Genomic DNA, 21,739 nt, shown 5'->3' on the forward strand with positions numbered 1-21,739 from the left:
AAATAATGATTCATTTTGATCATTTGTAATATATTTTCCGAAGAACTACAAGATCAACGAAGGCTCTTGAAGAGCTGTAATATTGTTACATGAAGGAATAAAGTTACACATTGAGATTTAATTATATTAATCTAAGTCTCATAAAATTTCGTTGAATTTTAAGATAGCCATCTAAATGGATACCATATTAAAAAAAATGGAGATATTAAATATTTTTGTATCTGAAGAAAATAAGTGTAGTGGAAAAAGTTATTTTTGTCTTTGATTTGATTGCACTTATATTAGTGCAATGGAAACACATATTATTGTAAACCAGAAGTTTACAAATTGTTGGCAAGACCGGTTGGGTTATCCTGGATCTATTATGTTGCAAAAACTAGATAAAAAAAATGGAGATTATTATGTCAACAGATTTAACAAAGAGTTTATTTTCTAAACTTTTTAGAAATCATTTGATAAGTATCATTTGTCAATTGATATTGAACAACTAGTAGCATATGCTCATAAAAATGGACTCGAAGATCCATTCTTTAGACGTCTAAAGTTAATTGTATAATTGATACTTATCATATCATATATAACACCCCGTTTTCCCAACATAAAAAATTTCATAAATTAATCAGAGTAAAACACCTTAAACGGAATGTTACACTTCTTTTCTTAAAAATCACAAATGGAATAATTAAATAATTATCCTTCAAATTTCAACAACGTAATAATTAAAACTTTGCAGCGGAATTAATTCAACGACAATAAAAGCTTCAACAACATGCTCCAAAATTGATACATAAAGGAATGATAAACTTAGCAACAATTTTCATCCCGTTACGTATGAGAGCCCTAAGACACTTGAGCCACCACTCCTACTAATCTTTAATACCTGCAAGTTATCCATACGAAGGGGAACATTTTCAATCAGAAGGGTGAGATTTCACAAACAATAATAATAAGCATATAATTCATCAAATGCATCTAACAACTTAAACTCTATCAATTAGTAATAATAATTCTTTTAACGACTCCTAAACCATATCATGTACTCATCATATCAACAGTCATAACTCGATATCATAAACAACATCATAACAACATCATAATCAACATCTTAATCATAATCATATACAACATAACAACATCATTAATTCGTATTAACATTCTCCACCAAGCATCTCATTAACAACTCATGAATAGAAGACAACTTAACAACTATACGTAACATCATCAATTCATAATAATAATTATTCATCAAACATTTCATTAGCAATTCATGAATAAAAGACAACTTATCAACTTAACATAACCATCATCAAACACATTTAACAACTCATAGCTTAACATCATGTAATATCATAACAACCTCATATTCAACACCATAAACAGTCATCATAACATTATAATCAATATCATAAACAACATCATAACAACATAATTCATCATATCATAAACCTCATTGTATAACAACATAATTCATCACATCATAAACATCTTCTCATAATAATATAGACAACACAACATAATCCTCATCGTATAATAATGTAAACATCAACAAATCATCATAATAATATTCTTACTTCTTTAACTTTAGTAACACTTACTAATTCAACCAACAACGACGACAACAACAAGATTCTACAACAACGACAACAACTCTCCCAACAACAACAACAACAACTTAATCAACAACGACAACAACTTAATCGACAACATAAACAACGTGAGAGTACACCACCTCTCATAACTCAACAACGTAAGAGTACACCACCTCTTATAAAACAACAACAAAGTAAGAGTACACTACCTCTTACACAACACCTGACATAATCATTCACCAACAATGGCTACAACTACGACTTCAACAACAACACGGACGATGATTACAACATCGGCAATTTGCATAACATATTTATGACTTATTCGACAACGTACAACTCAACAACGCTTACAACTCAGACCAACATTTACATCTTAGTTAAGATTCGACAGCATCACAGGTAGCACATAGACATCTCAAGATATAACGATATCAAATGATAATCAACACAACTTAAACATCATATAAAATTCCACATAATGCATTTGAAAATATACCACATCATTAACAACATCAATCGTCATTAACAACATCATTAATCATCTTAATTTCATCAATAATAGATATCTAATTCATCAATTAAATCTAACACCCTGTCATAATAATAATTCATCAATATATAAGTATATCATCATTAACAACATCAACAACAAATGGTAATTAAAGCCAACAACATCGACTCATGCAACTACTCAACGAATCCACTAAGACTCCTCAACAATGCGCATGCATGTGGTACCATATTCAGGGTCGGAGCCCTCACCGCTAATTGAATGGTTAAAGCATTCATTCAGGACATAAGTCCTCACCGCTTTGAACAACAAAGTGTTCCACCGCTTTGAACGACAAGGCGTTCCAGGGCCAGGGCCCTCCCGCTTTTATGATTATGCAACTCAACAACATCAACGACAACCACTACTCATCAATGCATATATGTAAATATGACTTCACCTCGACAATCCAATTAATAATACTTCAACTTTTGAAAAGAATTCAGCAACACGTATAATTTATTTAAATATAAATATACATCACAGTCAACAATAATCCATCATAATTAATCCAACGATTCCAGAAAATACACAATTAATCATAAACAACATCATACTAATTCATCAATCATATTCAATTATTCACTGTGACCTACGTGTAGTAATTTGACCATAACTCAAGTTCTATAAATTCTTTTGAAGTCAAACCAACGACACTAGAAAGCTAACATCCATACATACAACTTTCGTGTTTATACCTAAGACCAATTATGTACCAATCAATACCAGTTTTCATTTCAAATTCGGACAAAGTTGTGTTGAAATTCATAAAAATTCACTAAGACCTACTTGGAGTATTTCCATCATATCTCAAAAGCTAAAAATCATTTTCAAGTAAAACCAAAGCCATTGGAAAGCTAACAAAATTATCTAAAATTTTCATGTTTACACCAAAGGCTAATTCAAAACAGAAACGTGTGAAAAAGACGCAAGAACGCGAAACAGGGTAGTCTGCCACTGAACATTTCGCCAGGCGAACTAATGGCGAGCTCAAGGCGAGTAGCTACTGTGACGTTTCGTCAGGCGAACTAATGGCGAGGAAATGGCGAAAATATCCGCCAGGCGAAATATCTCTCCGCCATGGCGAATCGCGACAGACCAGACTATGTGAATTCTGCAGTTTTTCACCAAAAGTCCCAATTTTCCCCAATTCGATCCCCAAAAATGATTACAGCATTGCTATATGATTATACTATTGATCTATACGCAATCTCTCATCATTTTCATGGTTTCTACACTTTCAATTCAACAATCTATAATCAAAACCTAAACCCAAAATCCCAATTTAACCAACACCCTTATGTTAAATCAAAATCAGAAGTTATATAATCTATAATTATTGAGAGTTAGTCTCACCCTTACATTTGATTGAAGAATAAAACTCTACAGAAAATCTGATTCTCCTCACTTGACTCTTCTCCTAGCTTTCTCTTGGTTTTCTCCGAAAACTGATTGTACGTGAAACAGTTTTCTCTGACTCTCCCTTATTCTTAACTCCCAAAACTTAACTCCCTTTAATTCCTTTAACTCCCACTTAATTTCTATTAATTAAAATAAAACCCCCAAGACTCCAATTAATTATAATTCTCACATTATTCTATTTATTATCAAAATAAACTATATAATAAAATATAACACACCACATAATCAACAAATATTATTTAAAATCATATAAAAGACTATAAATAAATCATAAATAAATAAATAACGACTAGGGCGTTACATCATACCTTATAAACTCTAGTTTGGTTATTAGACCATGTCTTATAAACTCTATTTTGGAAATCAATAATCTTGTTGAGATATTGATCTGCATCAAGCCAACAAATTATTATATATAAGCCCCCCTTAATCTAACATTGATTTTAGGTTAACAACCTAATATTTCTCATCCAAGTGAATTTTGGATTTGTTGTGTATATAACAATTGCTCCAATATAATGCACTAAGATAAATATTGAAAGAATATTGGGAAAATATATTTTATATGAATCTCCATCTATCATTAATTGTGCTAAGCCAATTTATTTACATCCTAGTAGGCTGATTATCAATTGATGGATTAGTTTTCCCAATATTTGGGGGAGATAATAAGCAGTTGAGAATGTGAACTTGAAGTTCAAATAAATTATTTGAAAGGAAATATTATTGTCTCGTCTTGATCCTCAAGATATAACTCATTTGCAAAGGTAAATAAATCAAATATCAGTTGCTAATACTCCAAACAAAATAGATTTCCTTGTCGAATAATCTAATATGCAAATGAGTCTCAGTCGTGCCTGAAGCATGATAAATCAATCGGTTCTAAATATAAATATCCTTGAATAAGAAAAGGAGCTTAAAGGAAAGATAATTCAACCAAGGATATAGAAAATCTAAAAGAGTTTTATGACATAATTGATTTTTTATGTTCTAGAAGAACTGATCAGGTACCTGGAATGTATGAAAAAGAAAGAGATCTCAATAAATTATGTCATGAATGGAATGAGATGGAACCAAAATAAAGTCAACGTCGACGTATTTTTTGATATAATATAGCGCTATATGTGACAAGTGATAACGAGGACCATGAATTCAAGTCTATTAAAGATAAAATATCTGCAATGGAAATAGACAATTCCAGTCAAATTAAACTCGCTTTGTAAAGCTGAATCTTTTGGACCTATAGTTCGCACGCTCGGTAGTACATGAAATGCTCAAATTATATGAAAGATGTGTTACAATTTGTTTATATGACTCACTTGATAGTGATATATGAAACTCCCTAAAGGATTTTATTTGTGTAATACATACTATCAAAATTATTGAAAAGATGACATCATTTGTCCATTTTAAGGATTTGGAAATGAATTCTTTATAATTGATTTTATGATAATGGTATAAAAAATAATATTAGAAATCCTAAAGAGATTCTAAAATTTGTTATTATACAAATGTTGATATGGACAAATCTAATTGATTATGTACTAGAATGATTGTAATATCATACCCTCAAGAAACTTATGAACAACTTGAATTGGTCAATGAGGACACTAATGTATTTTGCTTATTATATATATATATATATATATATATATATATATATATATATATATATATATATATATATATATTGTGGTGTTTTAGTTTTGTCAATATAGATATTGCAGCAAAGTCAAGCATACAATTTTATCTTAGAGAAAGAACAATATCACCCAATTGTTTGAAAATGCTAACACCACATCAAGGAAGTGGAGAATGCTCCTTATTAAAAATTATGATTTTATACATACAAGAAACTTACGGTTTTTTAATTTTAAAAGGAGATTCTTTCAACAACTCAACATGAAGATATCTCAAGAGCCGCAAATTTGGAGAAGAGTATGATATATCATATCTTTCTACAGAGTTATCGCCAAGTAAGGATTTTGAGTAACTAGTATAAAAGATTATTTAAACTTATTCGTTGTCTTTATGTGAGGAGACAAAAATGTGTTATGCACTCTTTTTTCCTTAACCATGGTTTTATCCCACTGTGTTTTCCTGATAAGGTTTTTAATGAGGCAGATTATGACACAAAAGGATGTTGTACTCTTTTTCCTTCACTAGAAATTTTTTTCCATCGGGTTTTTCCATAGTAAGGTTTTAATGAGGCATATCCTCGATGGACATCCAAGGGGGAGTGTTATGAATATTAGTTGATGTCCATGTCCTTCAATCTTCCACCTTCCTATAATCCCCATTAGTAAATGCATGGTTAGTGGTCCTTAATTTGTTTGATCATTCACTTGCTCATTTATGTCCTATAAATAGGACCTATATTGTAATGTAAAGAACACACTTGAAAAAGAGAATAATACAAAATATTTTCATCTTCTTCTTCCGATCTTCTTCTTTAATCTTGTGCTTTTAGTTTATTTCATAACAATGATTCTAATATGAAGGAAGAAATTGAGGTAAAATTATAAACCCTGTGTCATATTCATGTTGCACTGTATTTTGTTATAGAACCAAAATCTATAATTAGTTAAGAATGAATGATATGAACATGATTAAGCATGTTCTATTTGTTAAAATAAAATTATGATTCGTCACCTAAGAAATTTCTTCAACATAAATTGTATGAGAAAAATAGAGACATGTGTGCTAATTCATTGGATATATATGTCTTTGTATTATGAGTATCAAGACATCGAAATCCTTCAAAGTACATAATATTAAAATTGATTTTAGTTACTACAAAAATTGAAATATATCATTGAATATACATTTACTAGTATAGAAAACACTTTTTAAATAGGGTGAAAATGACTTTTTAAGTGGGTTGAGGACTTGGGAATCCCACTTATAGGTGGCGGACTTAGTAACTATTTTGATTTTAAGTCAGACGAATCGTCCGATTTAAAAATGTTTTATTAAGTTGGGTCACCCACTTAAAAAAACTGAAAAAGGATAAAAAAAAAAAAAAATCACAGTTTTTAAGTCGGTCTTGTGATCTCACCTAATAACCTGCTTTAAAAAAATGGTTTAAATATGCCTTTAGTCCTTGCACTTTCATCAGATTTTGGCATTGGTCCCTATATTTTTTTTTGTTTGGAATTGGTCCCTGCACTTTGTAAAAATATTGGTATTGGTCCCTCTATTAACTTTCTGTTAAAAAAAAAACACAAAACTATTGGTATTGGTCCCTGCACTTTGTAAAAATATTGGTATTGGTCCCTACACTTTGTAAAAATATTGATATTGTTGCCACGTGGCGTGAAATGATTGGGCCACGTGGCACTCCGTTGGTTTTGTGTTTTTTTTTTTAACAGAAAGTTAACAGAGGGACCAATACCAATATTTTTACAAAGTGCAGGGACCAATGCCAAACAAAAAAAAGTGCAGGGACCAATGACACATTTAAACCTAAAAAAATTAGTAGCTATTACCATTGTATATATAATTATAATCCATAATTTAATAAAGTAATCTAAAATTTCATACATGACCACTAATATAAAATATCATTGTAACAAAAAAAAACTAATATAAAATATCATTAGATCAAATTTTATACCAAACTATAAACAAATTCAAAGTTACAAGATCATTTATTAATATCATAAAAGTAGACATAAAAGCTAATGATTAATTGACATTTCAAATCATATTCACTTAAAGTTACAATTTCAATAAAATTGTAGCAGATCAATCCATGTCATGGTGTTGCTTTCAGACTCCAATCCTGTCTCTAGACACTGATCTTGCTCTTGATTTATATAATGTTTAACAATTTTCAACCATCTTGTGATAGAATAGCTTACTTTTACTTAATACTTCAAATACGAACACATAATCATAAAACATATGAGTTAGATTCACTTTGAATTTGTTAGACCTAGATCATTGCATGGCCAATCACTACTAAAAAAACTAAATTTAGTGAGGGAAATTTAGTGAGGGAAAACGTAAAATCCCTCTCTAATTCCGTCACTAAATTTCGCGACTAAAAAATTTGTGAGAAATTTTATTTTTTTCGTCACTAATTTCCCTCGCTAATTTTGCTTTTTCTAGTAGTGAATGTTACTAAAAGTTGATTAAATTCAATCAAGCATATAAAAAACTGGATGTAAATTGATCTCTTAAATCATGATTAGATTAAAAAAAAAGACTTCAATAACTTGTTCCACAGCTACTCTATTACAACCACCTGCACAACAAAGTTAAGAAAGTGCATAATCAATTTAGTTGTCTTAGTTTTTCTAGTGCCACTTTTACTACATACAAAGACAAATAAGTCAGGTAAAAAAAAATCTCACTTCCACCTTAAAAACAACATATAAGAAAAGGAAAATCATAGATTAGTGAACAATTTGGCTATACATGGTAGATTAAGCAAATCCAAAACATTTGAACTCATTCATCGGTTCAAAATACATTGTTGTGCATCAAATATAATAGATAGAACACCAAATTTTTACTCTCATGGTGCTCAATGATGAAATATAAGAAAAGAAACACATTTCTTACATAAAAAAAGGTTGAGACTTGAGATAACGAATATAATTGATGGTGGATCAATTGGAAAAACTTCAGTATCTTAATTTTCAATGTCTGCTACTCAAAACCAATACACATATTAGCAACAAATATATAACAACAAATCCTAAAAAAGAGAAAAAGAAAAATTTCATGAAAGTGTCAAACTATTTCAAAGAATAAATTTGGAAAAAGAGAATATATACTTTCATTTTTAGCAAAATATTAATTTGTGGAAAAAGTAGCGGAGAAAAAAATTTCTTCTCCTTCTCTCTATTTCCATGAATCTTTCATCTTCACTCTTCCTTGCTTCAATTCCACTTTGACTCCCACGATTTTTTTAGTGTTTTCTTGAGGCATCAGTTATCAGTTGTTTTGCATTTGAAATTTAGAAGAAAAAAAAACCTTCTTTGCATCCGAGGGCAGGAACAACCGGTTTAAAATGTAACTTCTATCACTATGAGACTTAATTTAAAAAAGGGTTAACTTGTAACTTACGCTATATATTCTTTTGATAGGTAGTTAGTAGATAATAACTGATTTCTAAAAACAAAATCATAATATAAAGTATGTATTGTTAGAGCCAAGTTGTATCTAAGTCATGTCTAGTTTGAAATGGTCTAATTGAAGACTTTAGTAAGATCAAACTAAGGTCCTTAGGTATGAGTTTAGTATTTGCACATATGATGCAACAATGTTTATAAAAATAAAAACCTTATAAACACGACTTCTAAAAACAAAATCATAACATAAAGTATGTATTGTTAGAACCATGTTGGTAAGTTTCAGTGATCAACCATTTTTTTAACTCATTTGAATGACATGACTTAAGAATTCCATTGAAACACTCTTAAGCTTCATATAACGACTCTCCCTCTTTTTGTGAAAAGCTAGTTATTTTTCGTCTCAATTGCATCATTTTAGACATGGGGAATATTTTCGAAGAAGGCTTGTCTCAATTCCTGCCAAGTCTTTATGGATCTGCACACATAGAATGTAGTCAATCTCTAGTTCAGTTTCTTAGTGAAAAAGGGAAAAGTCTAAGTCTTACGCTATATCATTAGAAACTTCTTTTATTCTAAAAAGGTCATAATAATCATAAAAATGATGATACAAATCATCCATTGTCAAACCAAAAAATTGAATATATTGTATCAAAGAAAAACTTAGATTATAAGCAATATAGAACTAGGAAGCCACAAATTTCGTGCATTATGTACCCACTAAGATATAAGTGCCGATCATTACAAGAAACTATTGGAATTCACAAAGCATAACTCCCAAATCTCATATTACAATTGTAATGCGGCGTTTGCTCAAAAAAAAAAAAAAATTGTAATGTGGCGTTACGAGCGACCATTATTATGCTTGCTATATTTTGTGTGCGTTACGATTTTTTCTCCATCTTCTTAGGATTTATTCATTTAAATTGATAGATTACATCGATACAATACAATTTCAAAGTCGCTAAAAACAAAAAGGATGAATATGCAAACAAACTCACTAACATTCATGCTAATAGCATAGAACAGCAGAGTATATATGCCTACAAATATGACAAAATTCAAGCTACCAAGGTACTCATGTTTTCAAATCTGCAATGTTGTATGCAAAAGTCTTTGATTGAATATGCACTTGATCAAAACTAATATTTCAACCTTAATCAAATAAACACCACACTAAGAAGGGAAATAAAGAAACACATCGCTCAAAGACGAAAAATCAAAATAAACAAAGTCGTGCTAGACGCCGAAATCACAAAAATAAACCAAAGATAACTGAAAATATGTCAAAATCATTTATTTAACTAAAAGGAAAAAACAGTTTAGAGGCGTGATTTCGAGTCAAAATCAACCCTAAGTCACTCCTTTTTGATAAATCAAGAAGAAGAAAAGTTATGACTCCTATGGTTTTTTTTTTGTTACAACTCCTATGGTTTAGAAAAGGGAAAAGAGAGAAATAAAGTAAAAAGAAAATACTTGTACTTATATATATATATATATATATCCACATAAAATGCAACTTTTAAGTATGACAATTCTTGTGTCAAAAAAAAAGTATGGACAATTCTTTTTTTTTTTTTTGATACAAAGTATGGACAATTCTACTAATTCACATCTTAAATTTATATCTCAACTGAATTTCTTACAACACCGACTCGCTTGTTTTGTCATTCACCTTCATCTTTTTTTGAAACACGTAAATGCAAAATATTTTATCAGTATTTGTTTTTGTATTTATATTTATTTATATGTGCAGTATTCTATAAATATAAGCTAAAATGTATTTTAAAATTAAAAAACATTAACTCTAATACATATATTTTGTCATCCACGATCATTGATTTCCAATATGTTTTTAATTCATATACATCTTAATGATTAAAATATCCCTACTTTTTTTTTTTTGAAAAGACCAAAGAATGATATATTTTAACAAAAAATATTAAGTTGTTTCAGCACAAGATGTACTAAAAACAACCCACCAAATCAGAGAATCATACAATCAGTCAAGTTTATTGTACAAAACAACAAAAAAACAGAGAAACAAACAACACTAAATAACAGTAGAAAAATACAAAATAGGATTAAGCCTCCAAAATTGGTAATCATAATCGAAAGCAACATATTTCGACTTTGACCACCAAAAGGATAAAAGCTTGACCATTTCACAAAGTACCCGAATGTTTTCCTCTTTATTTTGGAAAATGCACTGATTCCGCTCCTTCCATATGACCCAAACAACAGCGATCCAAATCATGTAATAACAAAGTTTATTAGAAAATCCTCCTAGACCACCAAATTGGAGAAGATGAGCCATTAAATTGTCGTAAAGAGTTGTAGAAAAACAGAGCCAACTGCCAATAAGCTGCCAAATTTTGCCATAAAAAGCACATCGAACAAATAAATGATCTCTGTCCTCATTTAAACCACAGTTCGCCGAACAACCCTGCTCGCCATCCGCTAAGACCCTCCTTTTAAATAAATTGTTTTTAGTAGGAATACGATTCAGACCCAATCGCCAAGCAAAAATAGAGACTTTGAGAGGAACCATTTTAAGCCAAAGAACCTGAGAATTCTGAGGAGTGGAGTTCTGCAAACCCTCCATCAATTTATTATACGCATTGCTAACTGTGTAACTCTGAGAAGAGTGTAAATGCCAAATCCATCTATCCTCATCCGCTACCTGCAAAACAATAGAATTAAGTCGTTCCACACACCCTGTAACGCCCTAGTCGTTATTTTATTTATTTTGGAGTTAATTAGAGTCTTTTAAATGATTTTAATTAATATTTGTGATTTATGTGATGTGTTAAATTTTATTATATAGTTTATTTTTATAATAATAATAATAATAATAAGTGGGAATTTAATATTATTTTGGAGGTTGAGGAGTTAATTAGAATTTAATAGAATTAAGGGAGTTTAATGAAATATAGGGAAGTTACATTTTGGGGAGTTAAGAAAAGAAAGAGTCAAAGAAACGTTTTACGTGAAACAAGTTTTGGGAGAGAAAACCAAGAACAAGGGAGGAGAGCCAAGGAACCGATTTTTGCTGCGCATTTCTTTCTGCAAATCTAAGGTAAGGGTGAGGTTTGCTTCAGTAGTATAGTTATTGTGTTCTGATTTTGAGTTTAACAGGTTTTGGTAGAAATTGAGAATTTTAGGTTTATGTTGAATTAGTGGGTTTTGAGAGTAGAGATTGTGGTTCTGATGTTAGAATTAGGTTCTGGTTGCATATAACACTTAATTTAGCATATGTAAACTAATTTGGGGAGTGAATTTGAGGAAAATGGGGTTTTTGAGAAAAACCTGCATTCTGTCCGTACATAAGTTCATCGCTCGCCTCGCGAGTAGCTTGTGCTCGCCTTAGCGAGTGAGCAACTTCATAGCTCGCCTCGTGAGCAAGACAACTCGCCATGGCGAGTACCTGTGAGAAAAACTGGATTTTCAGATTGTTGTTATAAGGTGTAATTTGGATAGTTTGGAGTGCCTAGATGTTTTTAGAGAGGTCTGAGACAATTTTTAGATTAAAAAGATGAATATGGAACTTAAAAATGAAGATTTAGTGAAAAAAATGTCAAAACTCTCGAGAGCACCTGTTTTGAGTTCGCCTTGAGTTCGCCACGGCGAGCAGCCTTTTTCTTGTGCTCGCCCTAGAGAGTAGAAGTACTTGCGAGGCGAGTTACCTAGTATTTGAGTTGTTGGTTCTGTTTTGATGAATGTTGATTGATATTGATGTCTAAGCATGACTATTATAAATGGTGTATTTTTTTGGGATGATTGGATTGATTATGATTTGTTATTGACTGGGATGTATGCATCTATTTAATTAAGTCATACATGATGTTGCATTATGGAGTGGTGAGTCATATAAATACATATGCATTTGTTGGAGTTGTATGTAGATATACACAAGTGGAGTCAGTTGCATAAGCACAAAAGCGGGAGGGCTCCGGCCCTGGAACGCCTTGTCGTTCAAAGCGGTGGAACACTTGTTGTTCAAAGCGGTGTTTAGCGGTGAGGACTTATGTCCTGAAAATGAATGCTTTAACCATTCAATTAGCAGTGAGGGCTTCGGCCCTGATTATGGTACCACATGCATTGGTAGAGGAGTCTTAGTGGAGGTGTCGAGTGTTGCATGACTTGAAGTTGTTGGTTTTAATTACCTTTTGTTGTTGATGTTGAAAATGATGATGTTTATATATGTTGATGAAATACTATTACAATAGGGTGTTAGATTCAAATTGATGAATTATTTATCTATATTTATTGTTGTGAATCTCAGCCCTTCTGCTTGAAAATGTTGCCCTTCCTATGGGGAATTTGCAGGTGATCCTGAGTAGTAGGTGGTGGCTCAAGTGTCTAGGGCTCTGATACGTGGGATGGGATTTTAATGCTTACTTTCATTCCTATGTATCAAATTTTGGATATTGCTGATGTAGCCATATTGTTGTTGAATTTATGTTGATAAGGCTTTTATGCAAAGATTTAATTATGGAGGTTTAAACAGTTGTTGTTGTTGTTTTGATGCAAATATACCGCTGCAAAATTAATGATGATTTTGAAGGATGTTTATTAAATAGATTTTATATTCTATTTAAGAAATTTTGAAAATGTAGTGTGACATGCCCGTTTGGAAATTACTCTGATGCATGTTTATTTATTATTAAATTGATTTTGGGTAACGGGGTGTTACACACCCCCTTATCAACTCCCTCTCCCACGCAAATAACCTCCTACACCACTTCCAAGCCTCGCCATTCACATCCCACCCCAAAGTAAACATCTCCGCCACCGTCGCCAACTTAATATAAGCCAGCTCAAATAACCTATGGAACCTAACCTCCAACGACTCACCATCCAACCAAGGATCTTTCCAAAACAACGTAGAAGACCCATTCGCTACCTCTTGGCTAATGTTGTCGGTCAACCAACCCACATCCAACATACCAACATCGTCTCTAATATTATTTACCGTCTTCCACCACACCGACCCTCTCCCTCTCCAACACACAGCCTCCCCCTAACCTCCCCGTAACAAGCACACACCCTATACCATAAACTCCCCTTCTCCTGCAACATCCTCAACACCATTTATCTAACAACACTAAATTAAATTTTCTTAACCTCTTAACCCCAAGCATCCTTGTTCTTTTTTCAAAAAAAATAAAATTATCCCATTTAATCCAGAATATCTTCCTAAAATCTCCACTCCCTACTTTATATTTAAACGGTGTATTTTTTCAGAAAATAAAATAAAATAAGAAAGTAAAACAATGTATATTCTTCTTAGAATTTGAGGACTCATTATTAAAAACTTTAAGAATTAAGTAATAATGCTTGGAATTAATTTGTAGACATAATTTTTACTCATCCATCCAATCAAATTATATCGTAAAAGTATTTACAAATATATTTTAACTAATATGTGACAATTTAGTATTCCTTCAAAAAGAATCTAACAATTTATTTAGGGGGTGTATTTGATTCTAAGGGATTTTAAAAGACTTTTTTATAAAAAGTTTTGTGGTATTCAATCAAGACTCTTTTCAATTTAAAAAAAGTCTTGTGTTATTCAATTAAGATTCATTGTTATTTAAAAAAAGTCTTGTGTTATTCAATCAAGACTCTTAATCACTTAAAAAAAATCTAGTGTTATTCAAAATCATTCAAATTTCGAAAGATTGTTTAATAAATTAGATTTTGATGGATTTTATGGGATTTTCTAATGAAATTTTAGCTTGAAAAAGTCTTTTATGAAACACATGAGATTTCTTAGGATTGTTTTTTCTTTTAAGATTTAACTATCTCTCTATATATCTATCTTTTCCTCTCTTCCTCTCCCTCTGTGTAGCTCTCCCGTAAAAAATAAGGTTAAATAAATAAAAGAGTCTTTTTTGAGATTTTGTGAAAGAGAGTGTGTTATGATATTTTTTTCAATTATTTCTTAAAATTCATAAAATCTGTTAAAATCTCTTGAAATCTATAAAATAATTTAAAATACTTTAAATCTTATAAATTAAAATCCTTAATAGTCTTTTAAAATCTTCAAAATTATTAAAATTCTCAAGACTTTTTTAAACAAAAATTGTTCTTTAAAATCCTAATTCAATACACCATCCTTAATGTATTATTTAATTTGATTCATCCTCGCATAAAAATTACAGTACTCTCTTATTTTTTATCCCTTCACTTTACCAAAAAGTTTTACGCAGAAAACAATTAAAAACAAACGAGACTTACGTATAAAAATATAATAATTATAAAAAATTTATTACCGTCCGATTTCAATAATCAACGTCGAAATCCAACGTATAGTAAGTAGATTGTTAATAATCTACGACACATCATCAAACCACTTTCTCCAAACTCCTCACACCTCACCCACCGCGTTTCTCCCTCATTTCCATCCTTCCACACTTCATTCTCCGATCATCCATGGCGGCATCACGGCGGCTCCGGGACCTCCAATCCCAACCTGGCAACAAGATCTGCGTCGATTGCTCTCAGAAGAATCCACAGTGGGCATCAGTCTCCTACGGCATCTTCATGTGCTTAGAATGCTCCGGCAAACACCGTGGTCTCGGCGTTCACATCTCCTTCGTCCGATCCGTCACCATGGATGCTTGGTCCGAAATTCAAATCAAGAAAATGGAAGCTGGTGGTAATGACAATCTCAACGCTTTCCTTGCCAAGTATTCAATTCCGAAGGAAACGGATATTGTTACCAAGTATAACACCAACGCTGCTTCGGTATATCGTGATCGGATTCAGGCTTTGTCGGAAGGTCGGTCGTGGCGTGATCCACCGGTTGTTAAGGAGAATTTAGGTTCTAAGGGAAGGCCGCCGATGGGGCAGAGTCGCCGGATTAATGATTCCGGTTGGGATGATTGGGATAGGGAAGGAGGTTCGGGTGGTGATGTGAGGAGTAAGTCGACGGGGGATTTTAGGAATTTGAACGGCGGTGGTGCACCGGCGAGATCGAGGTCGACGGAGGATATTTATACGCGGTCGCAATTAGAAGCTTCTGCGGCGGGTAAAGAGGGATTTTTTGCGAAGAAGATGGCGGAGAATGAGTCGAGGCCTGAAGGACTTCCGCCTTCGCAGGGTGGGAAGTATGTTGGGTTTGGATCTAGTCCGATGCCTTCGCAGAGGAGTAATCCGCAGCAAAATGATTATTTTTCTGTTGTTTCACAGGTGATGGAATTGTTTGAGTTCGTTTGTTTTTAAACCAGTCATGAATTGATTAGCTCTGTAGATATGAATACGACCCGACACATTTGATTACATTCAATTACTACTAGTGTCAGTGTTGTGTCCGTTGTCTGTGTGAGTGCTTTATAGTTGATTAGTGGTCTGTGTTTGCTTATTTGTTTAATTATTGTATTTAATTATTTCAGGGGATTGGGAAGTTGTCATTGGTTGCTGCTTCCGCTGCTAATGCTGTTCAGACTGGCACAAAAGAGATTACTTCTAAGGTATTTGGATTATTTTGTTCATGGGGTGAGATGATTGTTATTGATATTTTGATGATGAAAATGTGTATTTGTTTCACGGAATGCACCTTAGAGATATTTCTGCCATGTATTAGTTCAATTTGTTGCTTCTTCTATAGTCCACTATAGCGTTATCAAATAGCCGATATAGCCGTGGGATTCGAAAAACGGCTATTGTCTACGATTTGTGATATGCCGAGATAAGTGTTGTCAAATAGACTACAGCCTGTAGTGCTATAACATACTAGTAGAATTTGAACAAATGTTTATGTCTGCTATGATGTGTGATTGACAATACTGGTTTACCGTTATCTTTTTAATGCAGTCATTCATTTGTCGCTTTGCCTGCTAAAAAGAAATAAATGAAGGGAGAAATGAGACAAAAATGAATGTTTTTCTTTGCGTATTGATAATGTTAACTCGGCGTTTGAGAAGTGTGAATAATTTTTTTTTTTTTTGTGTGTATAATTTCCATTTTCATTTAGTTTTGCCTCGTTGCTCAGAACAGTGGATAAAATATTCGTTCAATTTGTTGCTTCTTCTATAGTCCACTATAGTGTTATCAAATAGCTGATATAGCCGTGGAATTCGAAAAACGGCTATTGTCCACGATTTGTGATATGCCGAGATAAGTGTTGTCAAATAGACTACAGCCTGTAGTGCTATAACATACTAGTAGAATTTGAACAAATGTTTATGTCTGCTATGATGTGTGATTGACTATACTGGTTTACCGTTATCTTTTTAATGCAATCATTCATTTGTCGCTTTGCCTGCTAAAAAGAAATAAATGAAGGGAGAAATGAGACAAAAATGAATGTTTTTCTTTGCGTATTGATAATGTTAACTCGGCGTTTGAGAAGTGTGAATAAAATATTTGTTTTTTGTGTATAATTTCCATTTTCATTTAGTTTTGCCTCGTTGCTCATAACAGTGGATGTTAATTGGATTAGAATTTTCAAATGCAGTTATGACTTTTAGCATAGTGTGGGATAGAGGAAAGCCTGTTGAATGAGGTCAATACTCAATAGGGAACAAAGTGTCCAATGCAATTGAAATAAAATCATAAAACAATTTACATATCTCTCTCAGTTAGTTTCTTTCCTTTTCATTTTTGCATTAATTGGTATATTAGTAAAAGATAAAGTACCTTCATGATACGTCTGCTAACTGTTTGCTTTTCACGGTATTTTTGCTGGTCCCATTTTTTCTTTGCCTAATTTTTTTTTGCTCTTTGTTTCAGGTCAAGGAAGGCGGTTATGATCAAAAGGTCAACGAAACTGTCACTGTTGTTACTCAAAAGACATCAGAGATTGGTCAAAGGACATGGGGTTTAATGAAAGGGGTTATGGCTTTGGCTTCACAAAAGGTTGAGGAGTACACTAAAGAAAACTCAAATTCGACTACTAATAACTGGCAACGAAATGAGAGTGATAGAAATGGCTACTATCAGGATTTCAATCAAGGGAACAAAGGAGGTAATTCTTCTACTGGAAGAGAACAATCTTCATCAGGGCAATACAAAACTCAAAGCTCAAACTCTTGGGACGATTGGGGCCAAAAAGATAGTTGGAAGGGAGAACCTGCTAATAAAGGATCAACTCCTTATTCATCTGGTGGGCAGTCTGGTACTCACAATCCCAGCTCTTGGGATGATTGGGACCACAAAGATTCTAGGAAGGAAGAACCAGCTAAATCATCGGCTCCCCACAATAATGATGTTGGTTGGGCTGGCTGGGATAATGCAAAAGATGATGGATTTGATAACTTTTATGAAGGTGCATCTAATAAGAAAGCTGCTGGACATAATGGGAAATCAGATGACGCTTGGACAGGGGGTGGCTTTCTCTAAGGTTTGTATATCATGCAAATCTTCTTTTGTAGGCTTTCACATTTTATTTCTGGCGTACACCTATAACTGTGTATATGAGAGGATATTACCATTTAATGAAATAGATTCTTATAGCACATCCCAGTCTCTATTCCCTAGGTTTTATGTAAATTGTTATCACTCTGCACTTAGCATCTTGGAGTTGGAAATTGATATCAGTGTTATAATTTTTTGGGAGTGGATCCTCTCATCTCTCCCTTTAATATGACCTTGCCGTGTTAAACAATTCCAACTCTAAGTGCGGAGAATGCTTCTAGCTTTTGAGTGGAAGGTAGATGGCATTGCAGACAAGTAGAAGGGAAATTGAATTAGAAAGGCACTCACTAACCTATAAAGGAAATAAATGGTTTTGATACTTTATCCTGACATAGTCATATTATGCAGACATGAAAAGATTCATTCACTTATGTTTTGTTTGGTTTAGTGTATGTTATGTTCTACCTCTTATTTGAAGTAAAAATATCATAATTTTTGGACCAGGTTTCATCCATCCACATTACCAGTCTCGAGATTGTTCCATTGATGACAAAAATTACCGCAGCTTTCGGACTGATGACATGCAGGCAAAGCCATGGTGCCCCTAAAACAACTATGCATGTGAAAGGACTGTCAACTGTAACTTATTAGTGTATTTTTCACTTTTAAACTCAAAAACCCTATGTGCAGGAAGAATTGTTTTTTTGAGGTTAGTATACTTTGTCCACTTGTAATTTTTTCCTATGTAACATTTTGGGAACTCCGGTTGGAAAAATATAGTTCTACATTTACGAGTGTTGAAAGAAAGGCATAATTGCCCAAATCTTAATTCTTCAGAGCAGTACTACCTGCGATGCGATGTAACAGTGTTGTGACAAGAAAATTTCAGAATTGTTTTGAATGTGTTGCTTCTTAATTTGACTGTGTATGGTTTTATTGCCTTGATGTTGAATAAGCAGTTCTTCCTTCGTCGCGTCTCTCATAGTTTTTCATTATTATGTGTATCAAATAGTTTCTGATTGTTTCATTTAACATAAAGCCTTCTAGTTGGCACCGTGGCCATGTATGAGTACTTCTATGTATGAATCACTTAAATTCATACGTATTCAGTATTCTAATCCTAGGAAGATTGATTGCACTTAAACATTTCTGTTGCATACTCACGTCGCCAAGGCTAAGTTCACTTACATGCAAAACTTCGAAGTCATCAATAGTTATGGTAAAATCATGGACCTCTCATGGTTATAGCTACTATACATTGCCTTAGAATAGATTATCATAACTCACTCATTTCGTTCTTAGAGTATAACTTTATTCAGTCACTTCTCCAAGGGGTAACTTCACTTCCTAACGTGACTTTCCAACACAAGTAAAGACGTGACTTTCCAACGCAAGTAAAGACACACCATTGGCATTCTATAACAATCTTTATAAGGTGCAAACATAGTTATTTCAGATAGAAGCAATTATGAGTCATGCGCTCCAGCTCATTTGCTAACAGCCGTCACAGCTCATGCCCAATATTCCTCCACTTCCATATTCTTAGCTTACTTTTATTTTTTCTTCACTTATTTTATTCATTTATTTCAGTTTTTAGGTGTATTTTTTTGATGTATTGTTTTTAGGTGTATACACTAACTCAAGTGGGCTACTCCACCATTTGTCGTTATTTAATGTACATTCAGCTTCACCCAAATACAATTATTTTTTAATGAAAATGTTAGTGATTAGTTCTTAGATTAATATCCCCTTATTCGTTTGTATTGGGGGTTATAACTGGTTTGAGTTTAGAATTAAGAAGTTGAAGATTTTGAGTTCAAACCCATACAAATGAGTAAATATTAATCTAATAATTAACTAATAATATTTGTCATTCAAGAATAAAATCCTTTGTCTGAAAAATCCTTTGTCTGAGTTTGAACTCATGACTTTCAACTACTTAACACTTAGATCAAACCAGTTGATCTACCCCTATAAATACAATCTATTCCTATAAAAAAATTGAATTCATGCACTCAATGGTCGTTAGTTAAGACTGTCTTTGATTATGATTTTGTTTTAATAAAAACATCGAGCTTGAAATATGAACTAGACTTCATATCCAATCCAATCTTTGTAAATGCGTTAAATTGCAATCTTGGTCCTATTCCTACACTCCTCAATTTCTTTATTCTCAACAATTCATTTTACTTTTATTACTTTTAATTATTATTTCATATTCTCGAATGATTATCTATTATTAATTAAGTTATTTAATTTTGATTAAAAATGAATTTTATGTTAAAAATTAGTGAATTGATCAAAATTTTTGAAGATAAAACATATTATGGAGCATAATTTAATTTTGCTTGAGAACGCTGAATATAACAAATCCAATTCATACTTTTAGTACCACTTTTCTCTATTCCCAAATTGAATTTGATGATCATGCACTAATATATAAACTAGTTTGAGACATTACACCTCATTTCCCTCTTCACATGCATCCTCTGTTTCTTTCATCCTTACTTCGTCTTTTATTGTAGAGCTTGAGCTTGTTTTTAATTGCAAATATTAATAAATTATTTTGTTAGAAATATAAGTAGAAAAATTAATTCACAACACCTTATCCCTTCTGATTAAAAAATACACCTTATCCTCCAACTCGTATGTTACTTCTCACATATTGCTTTGTCACTCAGCTTGAGCCAACATAGTGAGTGTATTTGCTTCAGGGTTTATATTGTTATTCTTCGAATGTGAGATTGAAAATACAATAATCTCATACTTGTTTGAAGTTTAAAAAATTTATTCTCAAGAATTTTATATTTTCCAAAATGTTATTTACATATAATTTTTACAATTGTTATTCACATGCTTAAATGATGAGAATCTAACATTTCCTTGAAAATATATCTCAACTTGCTATAACTTCCAGTTACCACTCACATTATTTGCACTTCTTTTAATTAAATAATTATTTTTTTTTATCAAAAACATATGGATATAAATATTATTCTTAGAAATATATTATTTATGTGAGTATCATTTCAAGGAATGTAATTTCTTACCTAAGGTAGGAATCTAAATATTTGGTTTCTTAAGACTTTTTTTTTTTTCATGCTTCACCTTTAAAGCCATTCTTTTGCTGAATTGATTGGGTGTGGAGAATTTAAGTGATTGTTTCTTGCAATGAGAGACATGGAACTTAGCCGTAAGTAAGACTATTGAGATACCAAATTCGTTTCCCTCAAAGTTACATGATTTTTCTTATAGACAATATTAATATTATGATCATTTTATAATTTTATTTTGCTTAAACTTTCATTTCATGACCTGGACACCTGATCTAATTAGACCTGCACATAATGAGATTGTCTGGTTCTATGATTAAGTCTGAAATTAAAATTTGACTAAGCAAAATTTTGGATCGAATGGAGGATGTGGCATGTGCATAGCTTGTCTTTGACCACTCATTTAAACACCACTAATTATTATTTTTTACGGATAAACACCACCAAGTGTAACTTTGCAGTTGCTAAATTTAACATCTATTTATTTTTACAAAAAAAAAAAAAAAAAAAATCATGTCTGCTAGTCTGACAGATATTGTTGTTTATTTTTTTTCATAGGCTATTTTTCACCAGTCAATTGTATATGAGTTACTCTTGGACATTAGGTATAAATAAATCTAGAAATTCAATCGATCTTTAAATCACTATATTCTAGGAGACAAATCTCTTCTGTTAAAC

The 21,739-nt window shown here is 32.1% G+C and overlaps 1 protein-coding gene and 1 pseudogene across 1 annotated transcript; both read left to right on the plus strand.

Annotated features, from left to right (window-relative positions):
- The first annotated feature begins 8,953 nt into the window (after positions 1-8,953).
- LOC112418768 (uncharacterized) lies at positions 8,954-9,054 on the plus strand (annotated as a pseudogene).
- A 5,926-nt stretch (positions 9,055-14,980) lies between these two features.
- On the plus strand, positions 14,981-18,924 carry LOC25484131 (ADP-ribosylation factor GTPase-activating protein AGD7). The gene is made up of 4 exons (XM_013612897.3): positions 14,981-15,842; positions 16,046-16,123; positions 17,385-17,994; positions 18,513-18,924. Exons 1-3 carry the CDS (start codon positions 15,084-15,086, stop codon positions 17,991-17,993), a joined length of 1,446 nt encoding a protein of 481 aa, XP_013468351.1. The 5' UTR covers positions 14,981-15,083; the 3' UTR covers position 17,994; positions 18,513-18,924.
- The last annotated feature ends 2,815 nt before the right edge of the window (positions 18,925-21,739 follow it).

The sequence above is a fragment of the Medicago truncatula genome, chromosome 1 (genome assembly GCF_003473485.1).
Source record: "Medicago truncatula cultivar Jemalong A17 chromosome 1, MtrunA17r5.0-ANR, whole genome shotgun sequence".
Classification (NCBI taxonomy): Eukaryota; Viridiplantae; Streptophyta; class Magnoliopsida; order Fabales; family Fabaceae; genus Medicago; species Medicago truncatula.